Raw genomic sequence first — 18,626 nt, forward strand, 5'->3', positions numbered from 1 at the left:
TTTTGTGATTTCACTTTATCAGCAGTTTTAGAAGATTCTCAACAAATTGAAATTGAAAATAAAAATTTCCTTTCAGTTTGAATCTTCACTTGGTCTCTTGAAATGTTAAAATACTCGCATAAAAATATACTATCTGTTATTTACATTTTATTATATATTTATTCAGTATAAATAACATTGCTAAACTAAATTTATATGTTTTTTAACAATTCGCTTGTTTATATTTTCCCATACTTCTTTGTAGTACCGTGCCGTATTGCCGTGTTGTCTAAATGCGTAAACTTTTCCTCTGATTTCTTGGTTGTCTATTGTAGATACGTTCATATTTACTCTGAGTTTCTGGTGATAGCTGTACTTGTACTTTCGGAATGTTTATATAATCAAACTGACTAAGCAAATTGTAATCCGTAGTAGATCCGTATGTAATTCCGTAGCCTTTTCTTGGTTTGCTCATTAATCTACGAAACTCCATTTCGTCAATTTCTAGTTCGACGATACTAGAGCAATTGCTCGGCTCAAACGTATACGTATGTATATTGTTTGGTGTACTACACATCACTGGAGTTGATGCTACAAACACAGCGCTGTGGTCATTTTCACTTGCTCCTCCTCCCTGAGTTTGTTCTGAATATCCATTTTCATGTGCGATGTGATGCGCAGTGTGAACATTTTCTGTGTAGTGTTCATGCAAAGATTCCATAGTTTGGCGTAGAGTCCAAGCTATTTTGATCACTATAGTTACAACGATTGCACTTATCCACTCTACCAACTCCATGCTTTGTTCGATACGTGCGTTCCAGCTTGTTTTGTTTTATGTACTGAAGAAATGTTTGGCGTTCCGTTTCAAATAACCTCAACAACAACAAATCCAGACGGCTCGAAACTCCAATTCATACCTGCGTCTCAAGTTATGTTTGTGACGCCAGATTATGGGTAGAATTTAAATCATTTCATATTCTCAAAACTCACAGCAACAGGACATTAAGGGCCTCAAGAGGGTTTCTGATTTATAGGTAATCGGGTACCGCATTATCTTTTAAACTATACCTGAGAATTATTAAGTACGTTACAGCCTTTGCTTTATTTTGAAAAAGGCTTTGAAGGTTTCGCAGGTAGGTCTTATTTTTAATATATGATATTAAATTGGGCTTTTTTACCTGTAAAATAATAGATGCAAAATACTCTTGGCATTTTGTACAAAAGCTGTTACCTGGTAAAGCTTATACCAATGAATCTTGAGAAAAGGATTTGAATCTTGAGAAAAGTATCTGTCGATTGCAAATGTTTGACAAAAACGCTTAATATAATTAAACCGTTTTGCTACATGGGCTAGTTGATTGGAATCAATTTTGACCACCTATTTCAGCTGATTATGCCACTGTGCCTGACAGATGTCAATTCAGTTTGTCTGGATTTTATGCCGCTAGAAGTGGTAAACAAATAAAATATGGAAAAGCAAACGAATTTAGAAACAAGTTCTGAAATGTCTACCGCCGCTGTTGTAGACCCGTTCAGCAATCAAGAATATCTTCAAAGAAAGCTTTATTTTTTACTGGAACATCTGAAGAAAATGCACAGCGATCTGCCAGAGTGAGTAGAAGCTTTCGTTGTAGTGTTGACTCTGTTGCGATACCCAAATAAACATTTCATTGCTAGGCAATATCAGATGAGAATATCTTACGACCTATTAGCTGGCCTTGCCAACTCTTTGCTAAATGATACGATCTTCGAAATCGTGAAAGGGTTAATGGAGATTCAGCACGTAACCGAGGCTCATTTGATGCAAGTTCGAGAGAAGGTTGAGAATGACCATCAATGTAAGTTAAGATGAAACTGTACCACTTGAGTACCGATTTTAAACCCATCAATCTTATCGTATTCATTTTAGTGGAAGTAAAACAATGGGAGTCAAAAATACAGGATCCCGAAGAACTGGAACACATCATTGCACTAATGAAAATTAAACATGGGAAAAATTTGAAAGAAACTGACATGAAACTGGTACTGCATCTAGACCAAAAAGTGAAGGATCAGCAATCCACTCTTGAGAAGGCAGGAGTGCCCGGATTCTATGTGACAGACAACCCGAAGGAAATCAATATCCAGATGTATTTATTAGACTTCATTCTTCGACTCAGCAGACTCAAGTTTGAGTCGCACAAATAGCATTCAGAGGAACGTGAATAATTGATGGCCGTTGCTGAAATCAACCAGATCACAGGTAAAATTAGCACTGCTATGCTTAACTATCCCAATCACCAAGTACGATGACTATATACTTACTAGTCTTTCGACTATGATGGTGGGCGTACTCGATCAGCTGAGCGTGAGGAATTCCGGACACCGGCTAACTTATACTTAGCTCTGTCACATGTTCGTGAAGGTGTACGCATGAACATTAATGCACAATCTTCTCATTGGCTAACAATCGAAAGATTTCCTCGCGTTGAAAAGAATTTAGCGATCAGCTGATTCTGTCTCGCAATATTATGCGTTTAAGATTCATACATTGAAAGACGCATGCTCTGCATAAGCAAGATACAGGGTTATTGACCTTACGTTGTAACCTTCAAACAAACAAATCATCATGCTGGCTTTCAAGCGAACTTTAGTTCCTCTCTTACGGTTATAACTATTTTTATTCTTAACTTAAAGCTACACTTCCAAATTCAATATATACGAGCCATACAAGGTCCAAATTAATGTCCCTTGAAAAGTGCATCACAATATAGATCTCGTCTCAGGCTTTCCAAAAAGCCCACTTTCACTTAAGTCCGCCCGCTGGAAAGGGGTGAAATTGAGGATGGAAATATAATTTGAATGAAATTCGCCTCTAAGCTCTACTCGCGTGTCCGTTATCATCATCACGAGCAAGGTATTGCCCCGATGCGACGGGAAGTCTTGAATCATCGCCAAACCAAACGTTGCGTGGAAAGCGGAGTAAGCGTAGCAAGAGAGCGAGCGACGCGAGACAAAGCTGAACCATGCCGGTTATTGCTCATGCGCACGAGCGACTGTTTGCGCTAAGCTATGCAATGATCTTGAATGGCCACCCGATTATTCGCAAGCATTTTCAACGGCTCCTAATGTAAGCGTGTCATCGTTCCTTACAGAAGCCGGTACGACATTGTACTTTCAATAAGTAAGCCATGAAGGATTATGCCACATGTTCTGTGGGAATACGAAGGGACAGAGTGTTTTGTCCGACAACGCAATAAGGACAACTTTTCAGTGAACTGGTGAACGTTTTATTTTGTCAATTTTGATTGTCTTTGATTATCTAAAGAATGAACCCATCCATTCATGCACCACTGGATCTCCCAGCTAACTTCCACTCCCTACCAAATCACCAGGTGCTAATTGAAAACGAGCAGCTTCGTCGCTAAAAAAAGTCGCTTGATTGATGTCGCACACGATTCTTTTCGCACACTCTTACCATCGACCCAACACTAATGTAGCCTACGTGCACATCTAGGGACGGTCCAACAGACACAAAAGCGCACAGTTGGCACCACCCGAGATAACCTTGCCGTCACTTATCGGTCGACAATTTTGCAAATCATCCTATTTTTCCATCTCAGTTTTGTGACGTTAAATGGTGTAATGGAGCCATGCTATCACTCAGTATCCAAAAGGATTCATTAATCTGCAATCATTCTGTATAAATTCCGAAATAGATAATTAAACTAAATTAAACTGTTAGTTTGGGAGTCAGAGGAAAATCATTGTTAGTAGAAATTATCTCAATTTCAAACAATGTAACGCATCCAACTACTATATGTGGGTGCTACTATTAAGAATCAAGGCTCAAAATGTGCTTGTATTTAAAGTTTACAAACCGTACAGCTTTTTTAAGGTTATCATACTACAAGATTAAACGAATGCCGGCCTTCACGCCATAGATGATATTTACACACGCACACACCAAAGAAATTGTGGAAACTTTGGGATTAAAATATAACAGAATATTTCTTCTGCTTCCACTATGGACTAATCGACTATGGAACATTTAGCAGCAATACGAAATTGTGTTTTCTCTCAAATAATATCACCTCAAGCACATTACTTCAGTATTTTGTTTCTGTTTTATTTTATTATCTAATAGCTAAAAATATTTGACATCTTAAAAATATTTGACACTTACTATCTTATTATTACCGGCTGGATCAGAATGTAACAGCCACAAACACGTCTTACTTATTATCAGCACAACTAAAACTAACATCACGTATCAATTTGCCTCGCTTCGATCGATGCATCTACTCTCTCTGCGTTCCAATTTTTAAACGCAATAATGACAACGCTTTATGAAACCGTTATCAGCCATCCTCAATCAGAAACGAAATCAGCATGATCTTTTCCCCTGGCCGAGAATGCCTACTATACATTGTTTCATCACAGCTGGTCCGAAATGCTTTAGCAGAAAATGCCACCACCTTCGTTCTCTATGACGTATTGTCGAACGTACTGTACCTGATCCTTGCTCAATCCCAGCAGATCGGCCTCTTCTTCGAATTGTTTCAGTCCGGAAACACCGATGAGATATCCGTTCAAACGAGCTGCTACATGCGATGTGTGCAGTAATTCCGGTGTCAATCCGATGCCCTTGGCCAGATCGCTGTGACCCTGAAGGCGATACTTTTGATGGTAGCTGAATGAAGAATGTAAAAGAAAGGTATCAAACATAAATAAGTATCTTTAGATTATACTGAATACCAAATTATTGAACATTGAACAGTACGGTCAGAAGACCAAACGGGTGTGTTACATTTCGTGTCTAATGGAACATGGTCAATGTTGGTACGCCGTTCTTATAGGATCTGAGCTGACAATGAACTTGCAAGCCTCATGTATGTGACCGTGAAAGTGTATCGGTCTTTCGTGACCCACATAAAATACTCACTTTTCGGCAGGATAAAAGGGGCCTGCTGGGGCAAGTTCGGTAATGATTTGCTCCGGTGCTCGCTTAATCAGTTCGTGTGCAAGGCTTGCAGTCGCGATCTGGCGTTGTTCCTCGTTGTGATACAGTATCAGGGACATGTACTGGCGCTTCATGCGAGTTGTCAAACCGTACTCGTGATTGTTCCAAAACAAATCCAGCAGATCACTGTAGCTGATCTTTACCGGATCGTAATCGATCTCAATGACTTCCGTGTGATCTCCCCTGTTTCAGAACACACATAGCATAGTCTTAGAACCATCTATCGAGACAACAGTATTCCACGAATTGTACCTACATTTTCTTGTAGACAGGAGCCTCGGTAGTGCCCCCCGCATATCCTACACGTGTACGCAGAACGCCTTTAGTGGCTCCGAAGAGCGAATCACAACCCCAAAAGCAACCCATTCCGAAGGTAGCCTTTTCAAAAGGAGTATCGATATGATGCAAGGGTTGTTGCGGAATATTTTGCAGGCGCTGAGCTGGATCGATAACGTGTTCCTGTAGGAGAATAGCGATCGGTTTAATAGAGACAGTGCTATTGTATTTGCGGAACATGGTACAAGGTTCAGTTTGATTCAACTTACCGTAGCTACCATGTTGAGCAGATTAGGCAAGAAGTTGACCTAGTAGAAGAAAAAGTGTGCAAGGACTGTACGAGCGCTTTTTACAAGCAGTGAAATGTTTATGATGCTACCGTCTCTCGCGCGCGAGATTTATATACGTCCGCGGCTGGGTCTAGCGCAAAAACAAACCGGTACGCTTGCAATACTCACACAACATACTGTTTAGCGTCGCGATAAGGTCGCACTGTCGTTACACGATGTTGCCTTATTGTAGCAACATGAATATAATTTTACAAATGTGTGCGTGTTACTTCTATGCTGTTGTATGTAGCATAAACGAGTGTAGTTAAGTTTAACAAAAAAAAAACTTAATTGCAAGCGTATTATTTAATTGTTTACAATGACTATTGCTGGTAAAAAAGGTCATTAATCCTATTTACATACAATGTGTAGTGAACTAAATAATTTATCAGCTTATGATATATACGTTTGTTTAACCCAGCTAGTTATGGCCATTCCAGTTTGAATTTAGCGTTTTTCCCAATATTGAAAATAAGCTTCAGTTAGGTGGATTTAGTTTCGTGCTTTTCAAAAATTCAGCTGTTCAGTCCGCCTGTGGCATGCACTTTACTAACTGCTGTTACTACAATGCACCACGTTCTCACCCACATCTACCCGGTAACATCACCCAGTTTTGTAAATATAAAAATCAAATATACTCTATCACAAATGATATCACATCGTTGGTATTATCGCGACGCTAAACAGTATGTTGTGTGAGTATTGCAAGCGTACCGGTTTGTTTTTGCGCTAGACCCAGCCGCGGACGTATATAAATCTCGCGCGCGAGAGACGGTAGCATCATAAACATTTCACTGCTTGTAAAAAGCGCTCGTACAGTCCTTGCACACTTTTTCTTCTACTAGGTCAACTTCTTGCCTAATCTGCTCAACATGGTAGCTACGGTAAGTTGAATCAAACTGAACCTTGTACCATGTTCCGCAAATACAATAGCACTGTCTCTATTAAACCGATCGCTATTCTCCTACAGGAACACGTTATCGATCCAGCTCAGCGCCTGCAAAATATTCCGCAACAACCCTTGCATCATATCGATACTCCTTTTGAAAAGGCTACCTTCGGAATGGGTTGCTTTTGGGGTTGTGATTCGCTCTTCGGAGCCACTAAAGGCGTTCTGCGTACACGTGTAGGATATGCGGGGGGCACTACCGAGGCTCCTGTCTACAAGAAAATGTAGGTACAATTCGTGGAATACTGTTGTCTCGATAGATGGTTCTAAGACTATGCTATGTGTGTTCTGAAACAGGGGAGATCACACGGAAGTCATTGAGATCGATTACGATCCGGTAAAGATCAGCTACAGTGATCTGCTGGATTTGTTTTGGAACAATCACGAGTACGGTTTGACAACTCGCATGAAGCGCCAGTACATGTCCCTGATACTGTATCACAACGAGGAACAACGCCAGATCGCGACTGCAAGCCTTGCACACGAACAGATTAAGCGAGCACCGGAGCAAATCATCACCGAACTTGCCCCAGCAGGCCCCTTTTATCCTGCCGAAAAGTGAGTATTTTATGTGGGTCACGAAAGACCGATACACTTTCACGGTCACATACATGAGGCTTGCAAGTTCATTGTCAGCTCAGATCCTATAAGAACGGCGTACCAACATTGACCATGTTCCATTAGACACGAAATGTAACACACCCGTTTGGTCTTCTGACCGTACTGTTCAATGTTCAATAATTTGGTATTCAGTATAATCTAAAGATACTTATTTATGTTTGATACCTTTCTTTTACATTCTTCATTCAGCTACCATCAAAAGTATCGCCTTCAGGGTCACAGCGATCTGGCCAAGGGCATCGGATTGACACCGGAATTACTGCACACATCGCATGTAGCAGCTCGTTTGAACGGATATCTCATCGGTGTTTCCGGACTGAAACAATTCGAAGAAGAGGCCGATCTGCTGGGATTGAGCAAGGATCAGGTACAGTACGTTCGACAATACGTCATAGAGAACGAAGGTGGTGGCATTTTCTGCTAAAGCATTTCGAACCAGCTGTGATGAAACAATGTATAGTAGGCATTCTCGGCCAGGGGAAAGATCATGCTGATTTCGTTTCTGATTGAGGATGGCTGATAACGGTTTCATAAAGCGTTGTCATTCTTGCGTTTAAAAATTGGAACGCAGAGAGAGTAGATGCATCGATCGAAGCGAGGCAAATTATACGTGATGTTAGTTTTAGTTGTGCTGATAATAAGTAAGACGTGTTTGTGGCTGTTACATTCTGATCCAGCCGGTAATAATAAGATAGTAAGTGTCAAATATTTTTAAGATGTCAAATATTTTTAGCTATTAGATAATAAAATAAAACAGAAACAAAATACTGAAGTAATGTGCTTGAGGTGATATTATTTGAGAGAAAACACAATTTCGTATTGCTGCTAAATGTTCCATAGTCGATTAGTCCATAGTGGAAGCAGAAGAAATATTCTGTTATATTTTAATCCCAAAGTTTCCACAATTTCTTTGGTGTGTGCGTGTGTAAATATCATCTATGGCGTGAAGGCCGGCATTCGTTTAATCTTGTAGTATGATAACCTTAAAAAAGCTGTACGGTTTGTAAACTTTAAATACAAGCACATTTTGAGCCTTGATTCTTAATAGTAGCACCCACATATAGTAGTTGGATGCGTTACATTGCTTGAAATCGAGATAATTTCTACTAACAATGATTTTCCTCTGACTAAAAACTAACAGTTTAATTTAGTTTAATTATTCATTTCGGAATTTGTAAAGAATGATGCTGATTAATGAATCCTTTTGGATAATGAGTGATCGCATGACTCCATTACACCATTTAACGTCACAAAACTGAGATGGAAAAATAGGATGATTTGCAAAATTGTCGACCGATAAGTGACGGCAAGGTTATCTCGGGTGGTGCCAACTGTGCGCTTTTGTGTCTGTTGGACCGTCCCTAGATGTGCACGTAGGCTACATTAGTGTTGGGTCGATGGTAAGAGTGTGCGAAAAGAATCGTGTGCGACATCAATCAAGCGACTTTTTTTAGCGACGAAGCTGCTCGTTTTCAATTAGCACATGGTGGTTTGGTAGGGAGTGGAAGTTAGCTGGGAGATCCAGTGGTGCATGAATGGATGGGTCCATTCTTTAGATAATCAAAGACAATCAAAATTGACAAAATAAAATGTTCAGTAATTCACTGAAAAGTTGCCCTTATTGCGTTGTCGGACAAAACACTCTGTCCCTTCGTGTTCCCACAGAACATGTGGCATAATCCTTCATGGCTTACTTATTGAAAGTACAATGTCGTACCGGCTTCCGTAAGGCAAGATGACACGCTTACATTAGGAGCCGTTGAAAATGCTTGCGAATAATCGGGTGGCCATTCAAGATCATTGCATAGCTTAGCGCAAACAGTCGCTCGTGCGCATGAGCAATAACCGGCATGGTTCAGCTTTGTCTCGCGTCGCTCGCTCTCTTGCTACGCTTACTCCGCTTTCCACGCAACGTTTGGTTTGGCGATGATTCAAGACTTCCCGTCGCATCGGGGCAATACCTTGCTCGTGATGATGATAACGGACACGCGAGTAGAGCTTAGAGGTGAATTTCATTCAAATTATATTTCCATCCTCAATTTCACCCCTTTCCAGCGGGCGGACTTAAGTGAAAGTGGGCTTTTTGGAAAGCCTGAGACGAGATCTATATTGTGATGCACTTTTCAAGAGACATTAATTTGGACCTTGTATGGCTCGTATATATTGAATTTGGAAGTGTAGCTTTAATTTAAGAATAAAAATAGTTATAACCGTAAGAGAGGAACTAAAGTTCGTTTGAAAGCCAGCATGATGATTTGTTTGTTTGAAGGTTACAACGTAAGGTCAATAACCCTGTATCTTGCTTATGCAGAGCATGCGTCTTCCAATGTATGAATCTTAAACGCATAATATTGCGAGACAGAAACAACTGATCGCTAAATTCTTTTCACCGCGGGGAAATCTTTCGATCGTAAGTCACAAAAAGAGACCAATAAAATGCAGTTTAATGAAAAGATTGTGCATTAATGTTGATGCGTACACCTTCACGAACATGTGACAGAGCTAAGCATAAATTAGCCGGTGTCCGGAATTCCTCACGCTCAACCGATCGTACACATACAACAGGCGCGGGAATCTGTATGTAGTAATAATCGATGTTCACTACCACCAATACACGACTTGCTCTACATCGAGACGCACGCCAGCATCGTCTAACGTCGTATTTTCTATCGTCTGGGAAGCACGCGTGCGCCATACACGGTTGTTGTATTAGCTATAAATGACAGTTTCAATCCAGCCTGCTCGCTAGCACAGATTATATTTGACACTAGATACTGTCAGCTTACCAATCTGTATTGCACCTTTGTTTACTTTTTGTCGAATTTTCCCTGCAGCAGATACATGCACTAGTTGCTGCACTTTAACACATAGTATATTGAATACTTGACCAATTCATCCCAGAAAACAGTGCCCAACCTCTTTTCCTTTCAAAATGTGCAAGTGTATTGCTGGAACATGTGTTTGCTGGTAAGAAAAATTTGCAGCAATTTGTTGCTTCTTAATTAATGTGCTGTGCAGTATCCTATACTTAGTGATGATAATCCAATCCAAATGAACGCCAGCATATCGGTTAAACTTTTCGTCTCGCTTTGTACTTGCTGAGTATAAATCTTGAACTTGCAACAAGCTGTCCAGTTGATCGCCTTATACTCTCGCTTTATACAATATGCTCGTCTGAATCTCTTGATTGTATTCAGTAGAATTGTGGTTTGCATGTTTCCTCCATTAACCGCTAAAACAAATCAATCTTTAATCAAAATAATGACCGTGATTTTTTATCTCTCGTGTTTTACAGCTGCTGCCAATGCGCTATGAGCGTATTCATATCTCTTCTGACCGTCTTCATATTGGTGGCTGTAGCGGTCGCTTTGGGAATATACTTTGGTTTGCTGAACGTCCATGATACAGCTCCGGATGTGTCCAACTTTGTCCACAAAACTGGCGATTCAATTAAGGATGGCATTAAGAATACGTTCAATTAATGACTTTTCCCCTATCGCATGTTCTTTTTTTGAAACTTTCACATCACAATAACGAATCTTCAAATAATATATTTAATGTGCCACATTCAGATTTTATGTGGATAAATATTGCTTAAACATGTAGGCAAAAAGTCATTCGTACAAAAAAAAGTGCTTTATTCGTCTATATACATCGAACTGTCAGCCATTCCAACAAAATGCAGATGTAATCACATTATAAACATGCTCAGGAAACATTCATACTCTGGATGGATTTCATCGCAGCTTATACATGGTAAGTTTTTCCAATAATCAAACCGTATTAATTTTCGCACAAAACATTATCATTACCATGAGTAACGGACGAGAAATTAAGTGACTCAAAATTTCATTTTAAAACAACTGTATCAATAAAAGGCTTGTTTTTGTTGGATTGTAACATATAGCTTAAGCAATAATTCGATTTTATCATTTCGTTACATATGACTGAGTATTACGATTCTTCCCCTCATTATATCTTCATTTGATTTTACTAATTGGGAAATGTCTATGTTCTGTTGTAATGCTGCTCTAATTGATTTGCCTACGTTTATATCTTACCCTTGGTAGGGCTTAACCGTATGATGAAAAAAATAGTTCATCTATAGTTCAATCAGCAATGTCCTTACACAGGAGCGAAGCTCAAGGATTTGCTTAGCTAGTACTGTTGTAGCGTAGGAATATTGGTCGGCCTGTGCATACGCAGAGAGGAGAAGAATTTTATTGTTCTATTAGTGCTATGCGCCGTCAGTGGTCAGCAGGACACGTTCAGTAATTGAAATTTACTGTTTACTGTTTAAAATCAATGAAGAGTTTAAACTCCCTCAGGATATTTAATTATGCAAAAATACGAAAGACTTTAGCATTTTGGTAAAAACATATTTCATCATTTAAGTACCTTATTCGTACATAGGAAAACAGACAAATGGATGTGTTGACCACTGCTCAAGGGTAAAATCTCTCGCAATGAGCAACAAAGAAAAGTGTGTTTCCAACAAGGGGTGAATTTACTCACCCTCTCTGTCGTTTTATTGGATTAAACAGGTATGCTGCCACATACATACATACATAGCTGTGGAATTCATGCCTATGTATTAGTGCGCCCGTAGAGAGGGATGTATGTGCGATCGTATGGTCGTATAAACATTGAATTTAATTGCAAGTTGTTTTACTAGATCGACAGACGTGGTTTGAAACGTTCACATCAAAAGTGTATAAATTGTTGGAAAAGTACCCTTAACTATGTGTCACTGCGGAACAATCATTGTTTGGTAATTATATATATATATATTTACCATTCTTTTAATGAACCATTGGTGGAATGGTCGATATTATGGAAGACTTGTAAGACAATAATACGTACCGATCATTAGCAATACTGCCCGACGAAACAAGTGGAAAGTGGAAGTTTCTGTTTGTTGCATGTTATTGTTGTGTGTGCGTGTGTGTTTTTTTTTTTTTTTGTTAAAATTTAAACTTCTTGCTATGGGGATGAAACGTGTCCACAGTATTAAATATGAAGGCATAGACATTTTGCTTACCGTAACATCCAAGCCTCCGTTCCAAGGTTACAATATTTTTTGTGGTTCGCAAGTATGCACTTACTTTTTTCATGAAATATGAAAGTAGTGTTGCTAAATATTGATGGAACGATTGAAACATTGGAAACTGTATTCAAATAGATTCTTATGTTTTGGAGCTGTAACACACAGGAAAAGTGCATAAATTAGAATAGCAATAGACGGAGGCAAGAGCTATTCGTATTATTTCGCACGTTTACAAACACGCACGCACACATAAACACAACTAACAACATGCGGAAATGATCTATTAAAGTTTTACACAGTGAAGTATGAGTCACGATACAGTTGGAAGCTACTGCTTTTGTATAATTGTTGAATTTCGTATAATTATTTCCATTTTTTACATTTTTTTCACAGTTGCATTTTATTTGCGATCGCCATTGCGATTGCTATTTACTATGGAGTTATTCACGTCGACGAGAACGCTTCCGATACAATCAAGGAAACAGGATCAAAAATAAAGCATTCCATTAAAGATGGCTTGAAAAAGCTAAGCGACGATTGAATATGGCACTGCTGTCTGGGCCGTTAAACGCTGACCGCATGCCTGATACCACCTGAAATGCTATGCTACCCATAACCAAATATGTGCCAGCTATTGAGAATGGAAGAAGTATTTGCTCCAATTTATACAAACAACAGATGAATCTATTCAGTGAGCGTGTCACATACCTCTACCTCGTGTGGTAGTTCTACACTGTGTATATGGATCTGAAATTAATCTCTTTGCAGTGCGCTAATTTATTCATTCGCTTTTTGTAACAATTTTTATCTATGATGTTAAAAATAAAGCGTCAGTTCATTTGAAATATTTAAAAGACGAGTTACTTTTAAAACTCTTACGGATGGCATAACTGCACACAGGCTCCAGATAGAGGCACGTCTGTGGTTGTGTAACAGATCGCACACGAAAAAATCTTAGTATACCTTGGTTAGCGAGACAACGCTTCACCACAATAGTTTGAGATGGATTCTACACAAGCTTCCGAAATTCGAAGTGTTTCTTGGTTGTGGTAGGTTAAGAACCGCTTAGGTTCGTTTTGGTTAACCAAAGTAATTTTTTTTCGTTTATGTCTTTCAGTGCAATATCATCATTGCTAGTTGTGCTGCTTATGTTTATAAGCATGTTTCTTAACATATATTTGTGGATTCGTCTATCGTCTGTGTTGCGTCAATAATAATAAGCAACAAACATGGGAGACAAAAGAATGCACGGTTTATTCAACACAGGCATGGGCAGGATCGTCATACATAAGGAAGAATTTTCCCTAAAACGCCAACTTCTTCATTAGCAGGTACATGTGTTGGTCGATCTCAAAACCGTGCAGATTGTTTGCATCGCCTTGTAACCGCATCAATAGGCCACCAAATGAAACGTAGGCAGACAACCTATTGGAGGATTCTGTCTGAGAGTCATCCCCCTCGATCCTGTACACTTTTCCGAACATTACGTATTCGAAGCTGTCAGCGCGCGATCCTTCTATTTCTGCTGCGTTGTACTCCATGCTAGCTGTAATAGAAAAAAAAACTCATGGATAAAAGTTGATCATTTTGAAAGCCTGTTGATGTTTCGCAGCCAGACTTGCCTGCCGTGCCGTCTTCGTGCAGTGTAGTCGCTAAAACTAGACGAAATTTGTCGCCCAATTCTAAAGGATACAGCCAAGAGTTTATGTCCAGTATAAGGTCCATTTTGAACGACTCTGATTCACAGTGAAGCCGACTAACTCGGTCGAACTTTTTACCTTCCGGATCCATGTCTTTCACATTGAATATGTCTTCGAAAAGTATTCCAGACATTTTGTGCTTGCCGAAGTGTGCGCGTCCCTATCAATCTTGAGGTTATGACGGTTTGCTTGTTGTTGTTGCTCCTGTAAAATAGAAACCTATCTACATGAAACTTGCTTATTTTCAAAAAAAGGTGATTGAAATTGAATGCTAGAAACACTCGACTGTCGGGGGTACACATTTACTTACTTTCAAATATCCTTTTTAAACGTGTTCCCGGTTCCTTGCTGCTTCGATTTAGGTTCTGGTTTGTTTATTTGATGCCAATCTGACAGTTTGACATTTTGGCCATTGATGAACAATTCCATTGTGGGTCTCCGTGTAGCGTGGATGACACACTTTTGTTTTAGAAATGTGTCGAATTTCTATCCCTATCGCTTCAAGTGCAGTTATTTGCTTATGATTAATAAATTAGATAATTATTTTTCACACTATTTTCCTTATCCTAACTTTACTAAAAAATGGTGTAGAAGCTGAAATCGATTGTTTTGTTTGCAGATGTAAACTACTAGGCATAAACACAGCCGCATCAGTGAATAGATGTCATGCTTTGTTTCCAAACCACTTTCACAAGCAAAGACAAATAAATAGGAAGTTTGTATTCAGAGCAATTTTGCTAGGAAAATGGCACCGGAATTATCGAACTTTGAAAACGACTCATCAGCACGCCAGCAATATTCGGCGCATAATCCAATCGAGCAGTATGTTTTGCTTGCCAAGGGAGCCAAAGGAGCGGCTTGCATTGAGTTGATCAAACAAGTGCTGGAAGCGCCGGGAGTGCACGTATTTGGAGAGCTACTGGCAATGCCAAACATAGAAGAGGTATGCATAGCTAACGATTGTGAAAAACCAAATCTAGATGATTTATCATCCTTTCCGCGCCTTTTAGCTACAAAATGGTCCACACGCAAACTACTACAATACACTGAATCTGTTTGCTTATGGCACTTATCGTCAATACCTTGAAAATCAAGCAAAACTGATACAGCTTACTCCGGCAATGCAGAAGAAGCTGCAGCACCTCACAGTGGTGTCTTTGGCGATCAAGAGCAAATGCATTCCGTACAATGAACTGCTTGATGAGTTGGACATTAAGAATGTGCGAGTGCTGGAAGACTTAATCATCGAAGCAATATACGCCGACGTCATTCACGGTAAGCTTGACCAAAAGAACAAGCAGCTGGAAGTAGATTATGCCATCGGTCGCGATATTCGCATGGGCGATATAAAAGAAATTGCATCCACTCTCCAAGAATGGAGCGATTCGTGCGAAACGATTCTGGTATGTCTTGAGACACAGATCAACCGAGCCAATACCGAGAAGCAAAAGCGTATAAAGCATAAGGAAGCGATTGAGCAAGAGGTACATCTGCGGCAGAAGGAATTAAATGGCGAAAAAAAAGGATGTAAATGCTAGAATATTCTTTTTTATTTTTAAGATTTCCAACCTTAAGAAAACGATAAAGACTCAATCTGTGGAATCGGACGAGGCAATGGCTACAGACGGCTGCCGGGATATTGCTGGTGGGTTGGATCTACGGAAAAAGACAACCAAATCCAAGAGCCTGAAAGGTTCGGGTAAGTCGTGGTTTAAAAATTTTACTTAAATCAAACGCAGAAGCTAATCAGCGGTCAGTTTTCTTTTATATTCTTTCGTATTACAACAATGATTGTATACTCAAGACCTGCTATAGAAACCCTTTGTTGCAATTTCGTTATACGTGGATTTAGTTTTTTTATTTATGTTACTTTTGGTGACTATCTTCATTCGTCGTTTTTCTTTTATTATTTTTATTCTATTTTGTTTTTCATGCATCTACTTCCTTTCTCATTCGGAAGGTCCAGGCAAGTCAGTATCGAAATGATTGGCCTATTACTACCAAGAAGACACAGGCGCCACAGACCGCCATCCGAAGGGCAATGTTGGGATGTTAAATCATTAGTTTCGTTCCTCTTATGTTATGTTTCCTTTATTTTAAACTGGCGTTTTCAAGAAAGCCCACACACATTGTGTCGTTTCTTGTTTGATGATCAGAAGTAAGAATTGTGATGCAAAATACGAATAAAACATCGCCGGTACTTTTTTCCCATTGAATACGAATCGCATTGAATGTTATTCCGAAAATGATTGATTTTTTAGATATTGCAATTATACCACAATTTTAATTAATGGAAATTTTAAAGTTAAATCTGTATAACTTCCGGAACATTGTGGTAAGCTACCAGAACGAAAGATTCTTTTGATTCCACTACAATGTGCTTCATCAAGACTAAGTCGTTTTTGTTATGGTTTGATGTAACACTCGTAAGGATTAATATGCCCGTTTCAAGCGACGGCTCGTATGTGGTGAGATTGATCGTTGTCTGCTGATTGCCAATATTTGCAACTGTATATATAGAGCTTAAAATCCCGTCGATGTTAGCATGTCGGAGAACGATTAGCACATCTCCTTGCACAAATATTCCTAAGCTATGTGGAACAAATGCTACAGTTTGCTTCATTTCAACCAAACTACGATACACGTTAAGGTGGCTTCTTGCTATCCCCTGCTGTAGTTTAACATTTACCAGCGTGTAGTTGGATGAAACGGGCAGCCAAGTATGATTGGCGGTCGAAAAACCTGCATTTTTGCTCGAATCCCACTGGAAAGGCGTTCGTTCTGGATCCCGTGTAGTGTATTGATATCGGTTTGGACCGGCATTACAAGCTGCTGGATCTACAGTATCATTATAAGATATCCAAACGTCTTCCATTCCAATTTCCTCGCCCTGACCAAAGAAGAGTAACGATCAATCAAATCCATCACATAACCAAATATGCATATACGTACGTTGTAGGTGACACTAACACCTGGCAACATAAGCATGATCATATTCATCGCATCTATCATGTCCTCACCGAATCTGCTTGCCACACGGTGCTGGTCGTGATTGCCTAGCTGGAAGGTGACACAGACTAATTACCAAATCTTGCACCATCGCACAGACAATATTTACCACCCAATTCGGAACGATGGTCTCCAGTGCTGGCATATGATCAATCCAGTAATTGATTGTGCGCTGAAAATCCTTAGCCGAGGAATTTTGATTTAAATCGGTTATGAAATGAAAATTGAAAGGAATTTGTGCACCATGCACGGTCTCATTTCCATAATACTTCATGACGGTGTCGATCGGAGAGTACGTCTCGGCCATTATAATGCGCTCTCTAACGCCATATTGCTGTACGAATTCATCCATAACTGCACGCCACTGGTACACCATATCGAGGGTTTCATTTTGATCCTGGGTGTAGATGTGTACAAGGTAACCCGGATCTTCCGGGTCATCTGTATTGCCACTAAGCGGCTCATCCGGATAGTTCCCGTTTCCGTCTGGAGCCACTTCAAACAAGGTCGGCACTGCATCGATGCGGTATCCCGCTACCCCTCGCCCAAGCCAATATCGCATGACCTCTTTCATTGCCTCGACTACGGCAGGATTTCGGTAGTTTAAGTCGGGTTGTTTTACCGAGAATTGATGCAGATAGTATTCCTTGCGCACGTCGCTCCATTGCCAAGCACTACCCCGGAAGAAACTAATCCAATTGCATGGTACAATCGGACGGGCCGTGCTGTCGTTTGGATTCGGCCGCCCCGGGTGCCATATGTAGAAATCTTCGAAGCCAGGCACTCGCAGTTCGGACTTTTTAAACCACTCATGCTCATCACTTGTATGGTTAGGGACGAAATCTAGAATAACTTCCATCCCAAGTGCGTTGGCTTCCCTTACCATTTTATCAAAGTCGGCCAAACTACCATACTCGGGCTGTATAGAGTAATAATCAGAAATGTCGTACCCGAAATCTACCATTGGGGATTTAAAAATTGGCGACAACCAGAATCCGGTAATTTTGTTCTGACTTAAATACTCCAACCGTTGCGTGATACCACGCAAGTCACCAATGCCATCTGCATCACTGTCCATAAACGAACGTGGATAGATTTGATAGAATATTCCCGATTTCCACCACTCACTATCGCTATTTGGTGCAATGTGCACACTTCGCACTGTGGATGGCACTAGGCCAAACAGTAGCACTACCAGTGAGGTCACCATCAGAGAGCTATTGTTCAACATTTCACCGTCGCAAAGAACGACGATTGACCGACTGACTGGCTGAGGAGAAAAGCGATCGTACGTTAGCTTTCATCCCTTGTTGTACAAAAGAAGATTACATTATCACTTGCAGCATCTTGTTTGCTGTTTACGGAGTCGCATAACGCGCCCATTTGACTCCTGGACGTTCTATTCTGATTCAACATCGCAGGCATACAGAAATCACAAAGTGTGATTGCGTTATGTGCGTTTCGTTTAAATTTGAAGAGTATATGTATGTTATTCAAACCAGTAGGTTTGAAAACATGAATCGTTACGGAGCATATCTATACAGCTCGAACGCACAACTACAACGTACGCTAACCCCCTACATGTGAAGTAAGATATTGATCGAACTACCCGATACTGTCCTTCGAGGGTGTTGTCGAGGGTTTTGCAAATAAGAAACCGCCGTAGACACTTTGCGAGATTATTAGATCCGCTTGATAACGTGTTGGTTGTTAC

General features: G+C 40.0%; 6 protein-coding genes across 6 annotated transcripts; 3 read left to right on the forward strand and 3 right to left on the reverse strand.

Moving 5' to 3' along the window:
* Positions 1–1,417: 1,417 nt before the first annotated feature.
* Positions 1,418–10,640, forward strand: LOC126568489 (gonadal protein gdl). Its single transcript, XM_050224974.1, is given in 4 exon segments — positions 1,418–1,590; positions 1,657–1,817; positions 1,889–2,221; positions 10,452–10,640. Coding segments are annotated over 3 exon segments (612 nt in total). The 3' UTR covers positions 2,167–2,221; positions 10,452–10,640.
* On the reverse strand, positions 4,178–5,538 carry LOC126568461 (peptide methionine sulfoxide reductase-like). Its single transcript, XM_050224943.1, has 4 exons — positions 5,527–5,538; positions 5,238–5,440; positions 4,904–5,164; positions 4,178–4,651 (listed from the first exon to the last, which is right to left on the reverse strand). Exons 1-4 carry the CDS (start codon positions 5,536–5,538, stop codon positions 4,417–4,419), a joined length of 711 nt encoding a protein of 236 aa, XP_050080900.1. The 3' UTR covers positions 4,178–4,416.
* On the forward strand, positions 6,459–7,740 carry LOC126568460 (peptide methionine sulfoxide reductase). Its single transcript, XM_050224941.1, has 4 exons — positions 6,459–6,470; positions 6,557–6,759; positions 6,833–7,093; positions 7,346–7,740. Exons 1-4 carry the CDS (start codon positions 6,459–6,461, stop codon positions 7,578–7,580), a joined length of 711 nt encoding a protein of 236 aa, XP_050080898.1. The 3' UTR covers positions 7,581–7,740.
* Positions 10,641–13,488: 2,848 nt separating the features above from the next.
* LOC126568565 (DNA-directed RNA polymerases I, II, and III subunit RPABC3) lies at positions 13,489–14,089 on the reverse strand. Its single transcript, XM_050225062.1, has 2 exons — positions 13,822–14,089; positions 13,489–13,745 (listed from the first exon to the last, which is right to left on the reverse strand). Exons 1-2 carry the CDS (start codon positions 14,034–14,036, stop codon positions 13,508–13,510), a joined length of 453 nt encoding a protein of 150 aa, XP_050081019.1. The 5' UTR covers positions 14,037–14,089; the 3' UTR covers positions 13,489–13,507.
* A 547-nt stretch (positions 14,090–14,636) lies between these two features.
* On the forward strand, positions 14,637–16,015 carry LOC126568414 (COP9 signalosome complex subunit 7). The gene is made up of 4 exons (XM_050224884.1): positions 14,637–14,846; positions 14,914–15,387; positions 15,464–15,602; positions 15,864–16,015. The coding sequence occupies exons 1-4, from the start codon at positions 14,649–14,651 to the stop codon at positions 15,887–15,889; spliced, it is 837 nt and encodes a 278-aa protein (XP_050080841.1). The 5' UTR covers positions 14,637–14,648; the 3' UTR covers positions 15,890–16,015.
* A 193-nt stretch (positions 16,016–16,208) lies between these two features.
* Positions 16,209–18,122, reverse strand: LOC126568028 (maltase A1-like). The gene is made up of 3 exons (XM_050224424.1): positions 17,022–18,122; positions 16,856–16,963; positions 16,209–16,793 (listed from the first exon to the last, which is right to left on the reverse strand). Exons 1-3 carry the CDS (start codon positions 18,120–18,122, stop codon positions 16,209–16,211), a joined length of 1,794 nt encoding a protein of 597 aa, XP_050080381.1.
* Positions 18,123–18,626: the final 504 nt, after the last annotated feature.

The sequence above is a fragment of the Anopheles maculipalpis genome, chromosome 2RL (assembly GCF_943734695.1).
Source record: "Anopheles maculipalpis chromosome 2RL, idAnoMacuDA_375_x, whole genome shotgun sequence".
Classification (NCBI taxonomy): Eukaryota; Metazoa; Arthropoda; class Insecta; order Diptera; family Culicidae; genus Anopheles; species Anopheles maculipalpis.

What these genes read in the sequence shown, in the direction of transcription:
- LOC126568565 (XM_050225062.1), bottom strand. Translation starts at nt 14,036, where the DNA reads ATGTCTGGAATACTTTTCGAAGACATATTCAATGTGAAAGACATGGAT. An exon ending in GAAGACGGCACGGCAGGCAA is followed by an intron (nt 13,746 to 13,821) that starts GTCTGGCTGCGA and finishes TATTACAGCTAG; the next exon opens with CATGGAGTACAACGCAGCAG.
- LOC126568460 (XM_050224941.1), top strand. An exon ending in GCTCCTGTCTACAAGAAAAT is followed by an intron (nt 6,760 to 6,832) that starts GTAGGTACAATT and finishes GTTCTGAAACAG; the next exon opens with GGGAGATCACACGGAAGTCA. An exon ending in CCCTTTTATCCTGCCGAAAA is followed by an intron (nt 7,094 to 7,345) that starts GTGAGTATTTTA and finishes TTCTTCATTCAG; the next exon opens with CTACCATCAAAAGTATCGCC.
- LOC126568461 (XM_050224943.1), bottom strand. An exon ending in GCTCCTGTCTACAAGAAAAT is followed by an intron (nt 5,165 to 5,237) that starts GTAGGTACAATT and finishes GTTCTGAAACAG; the next exon opens with GGGAGATCACACGGAAGTCA. An exon ending in CCCTTTTATCCTGCCGAAAA is followed by an intron (nt 4,652 to 4,903) that starts GTGAGTATTTTA and finishes TTCTTCATTCAG; the next exon opens with CTACCATCAAAAGTATCGCC.
- LOC126568414 (XM_050224884.1), top strand. Translation starts at nt 14,649, where the DNA reads ATGGCACCGGAATTATCGAACTTTGAAAACGACTCATCAGCACGCCAG. An exon ending in AGGAAGCGATTGAGCAAGAG is followed by an intron (nt 15,388 to 15,463) that starts GTACATCTGCGG and finishes TTTATTTTTAAG; the next exon opens with ATTTCCAACCTTAAGAAAAC. An exon ending in CAAGAGCCTGAAAGGTTCGG is followed by an intron (nt 15,603 to 15,863) that starts GTAAGTCGTGGT and finishes CTCATTCGGAAG; the next exon opens with GTCCAGGCAAGTCAGTATCG.
- LOC126568028 (XM_050224424.1), bottom strand. Translation starts at nt 18,122, where the DNA reads ATGGTGACCTCACTGGTAGTGCTACTGTTTGGCCTAGTGCCATCCACA. An exon ending in CCATCGTTCCGAATTGGGTG is followed by an intron (nt 16,964 to 17,021) that starts GTAAATATTGTC and finishes GTCACCTTCCAG; the next exon opens with CTAGGCAATCACGACCAGCA. An exon ending in GTGTTAGTGTCACCTACAAC is followed by an intron (nt 16,794 to 16,855) that starts GTACGTATATGC and finishes TTCTTTGGTCAG; the next exon opens with GGCGAGGAAATTGGAATGGA.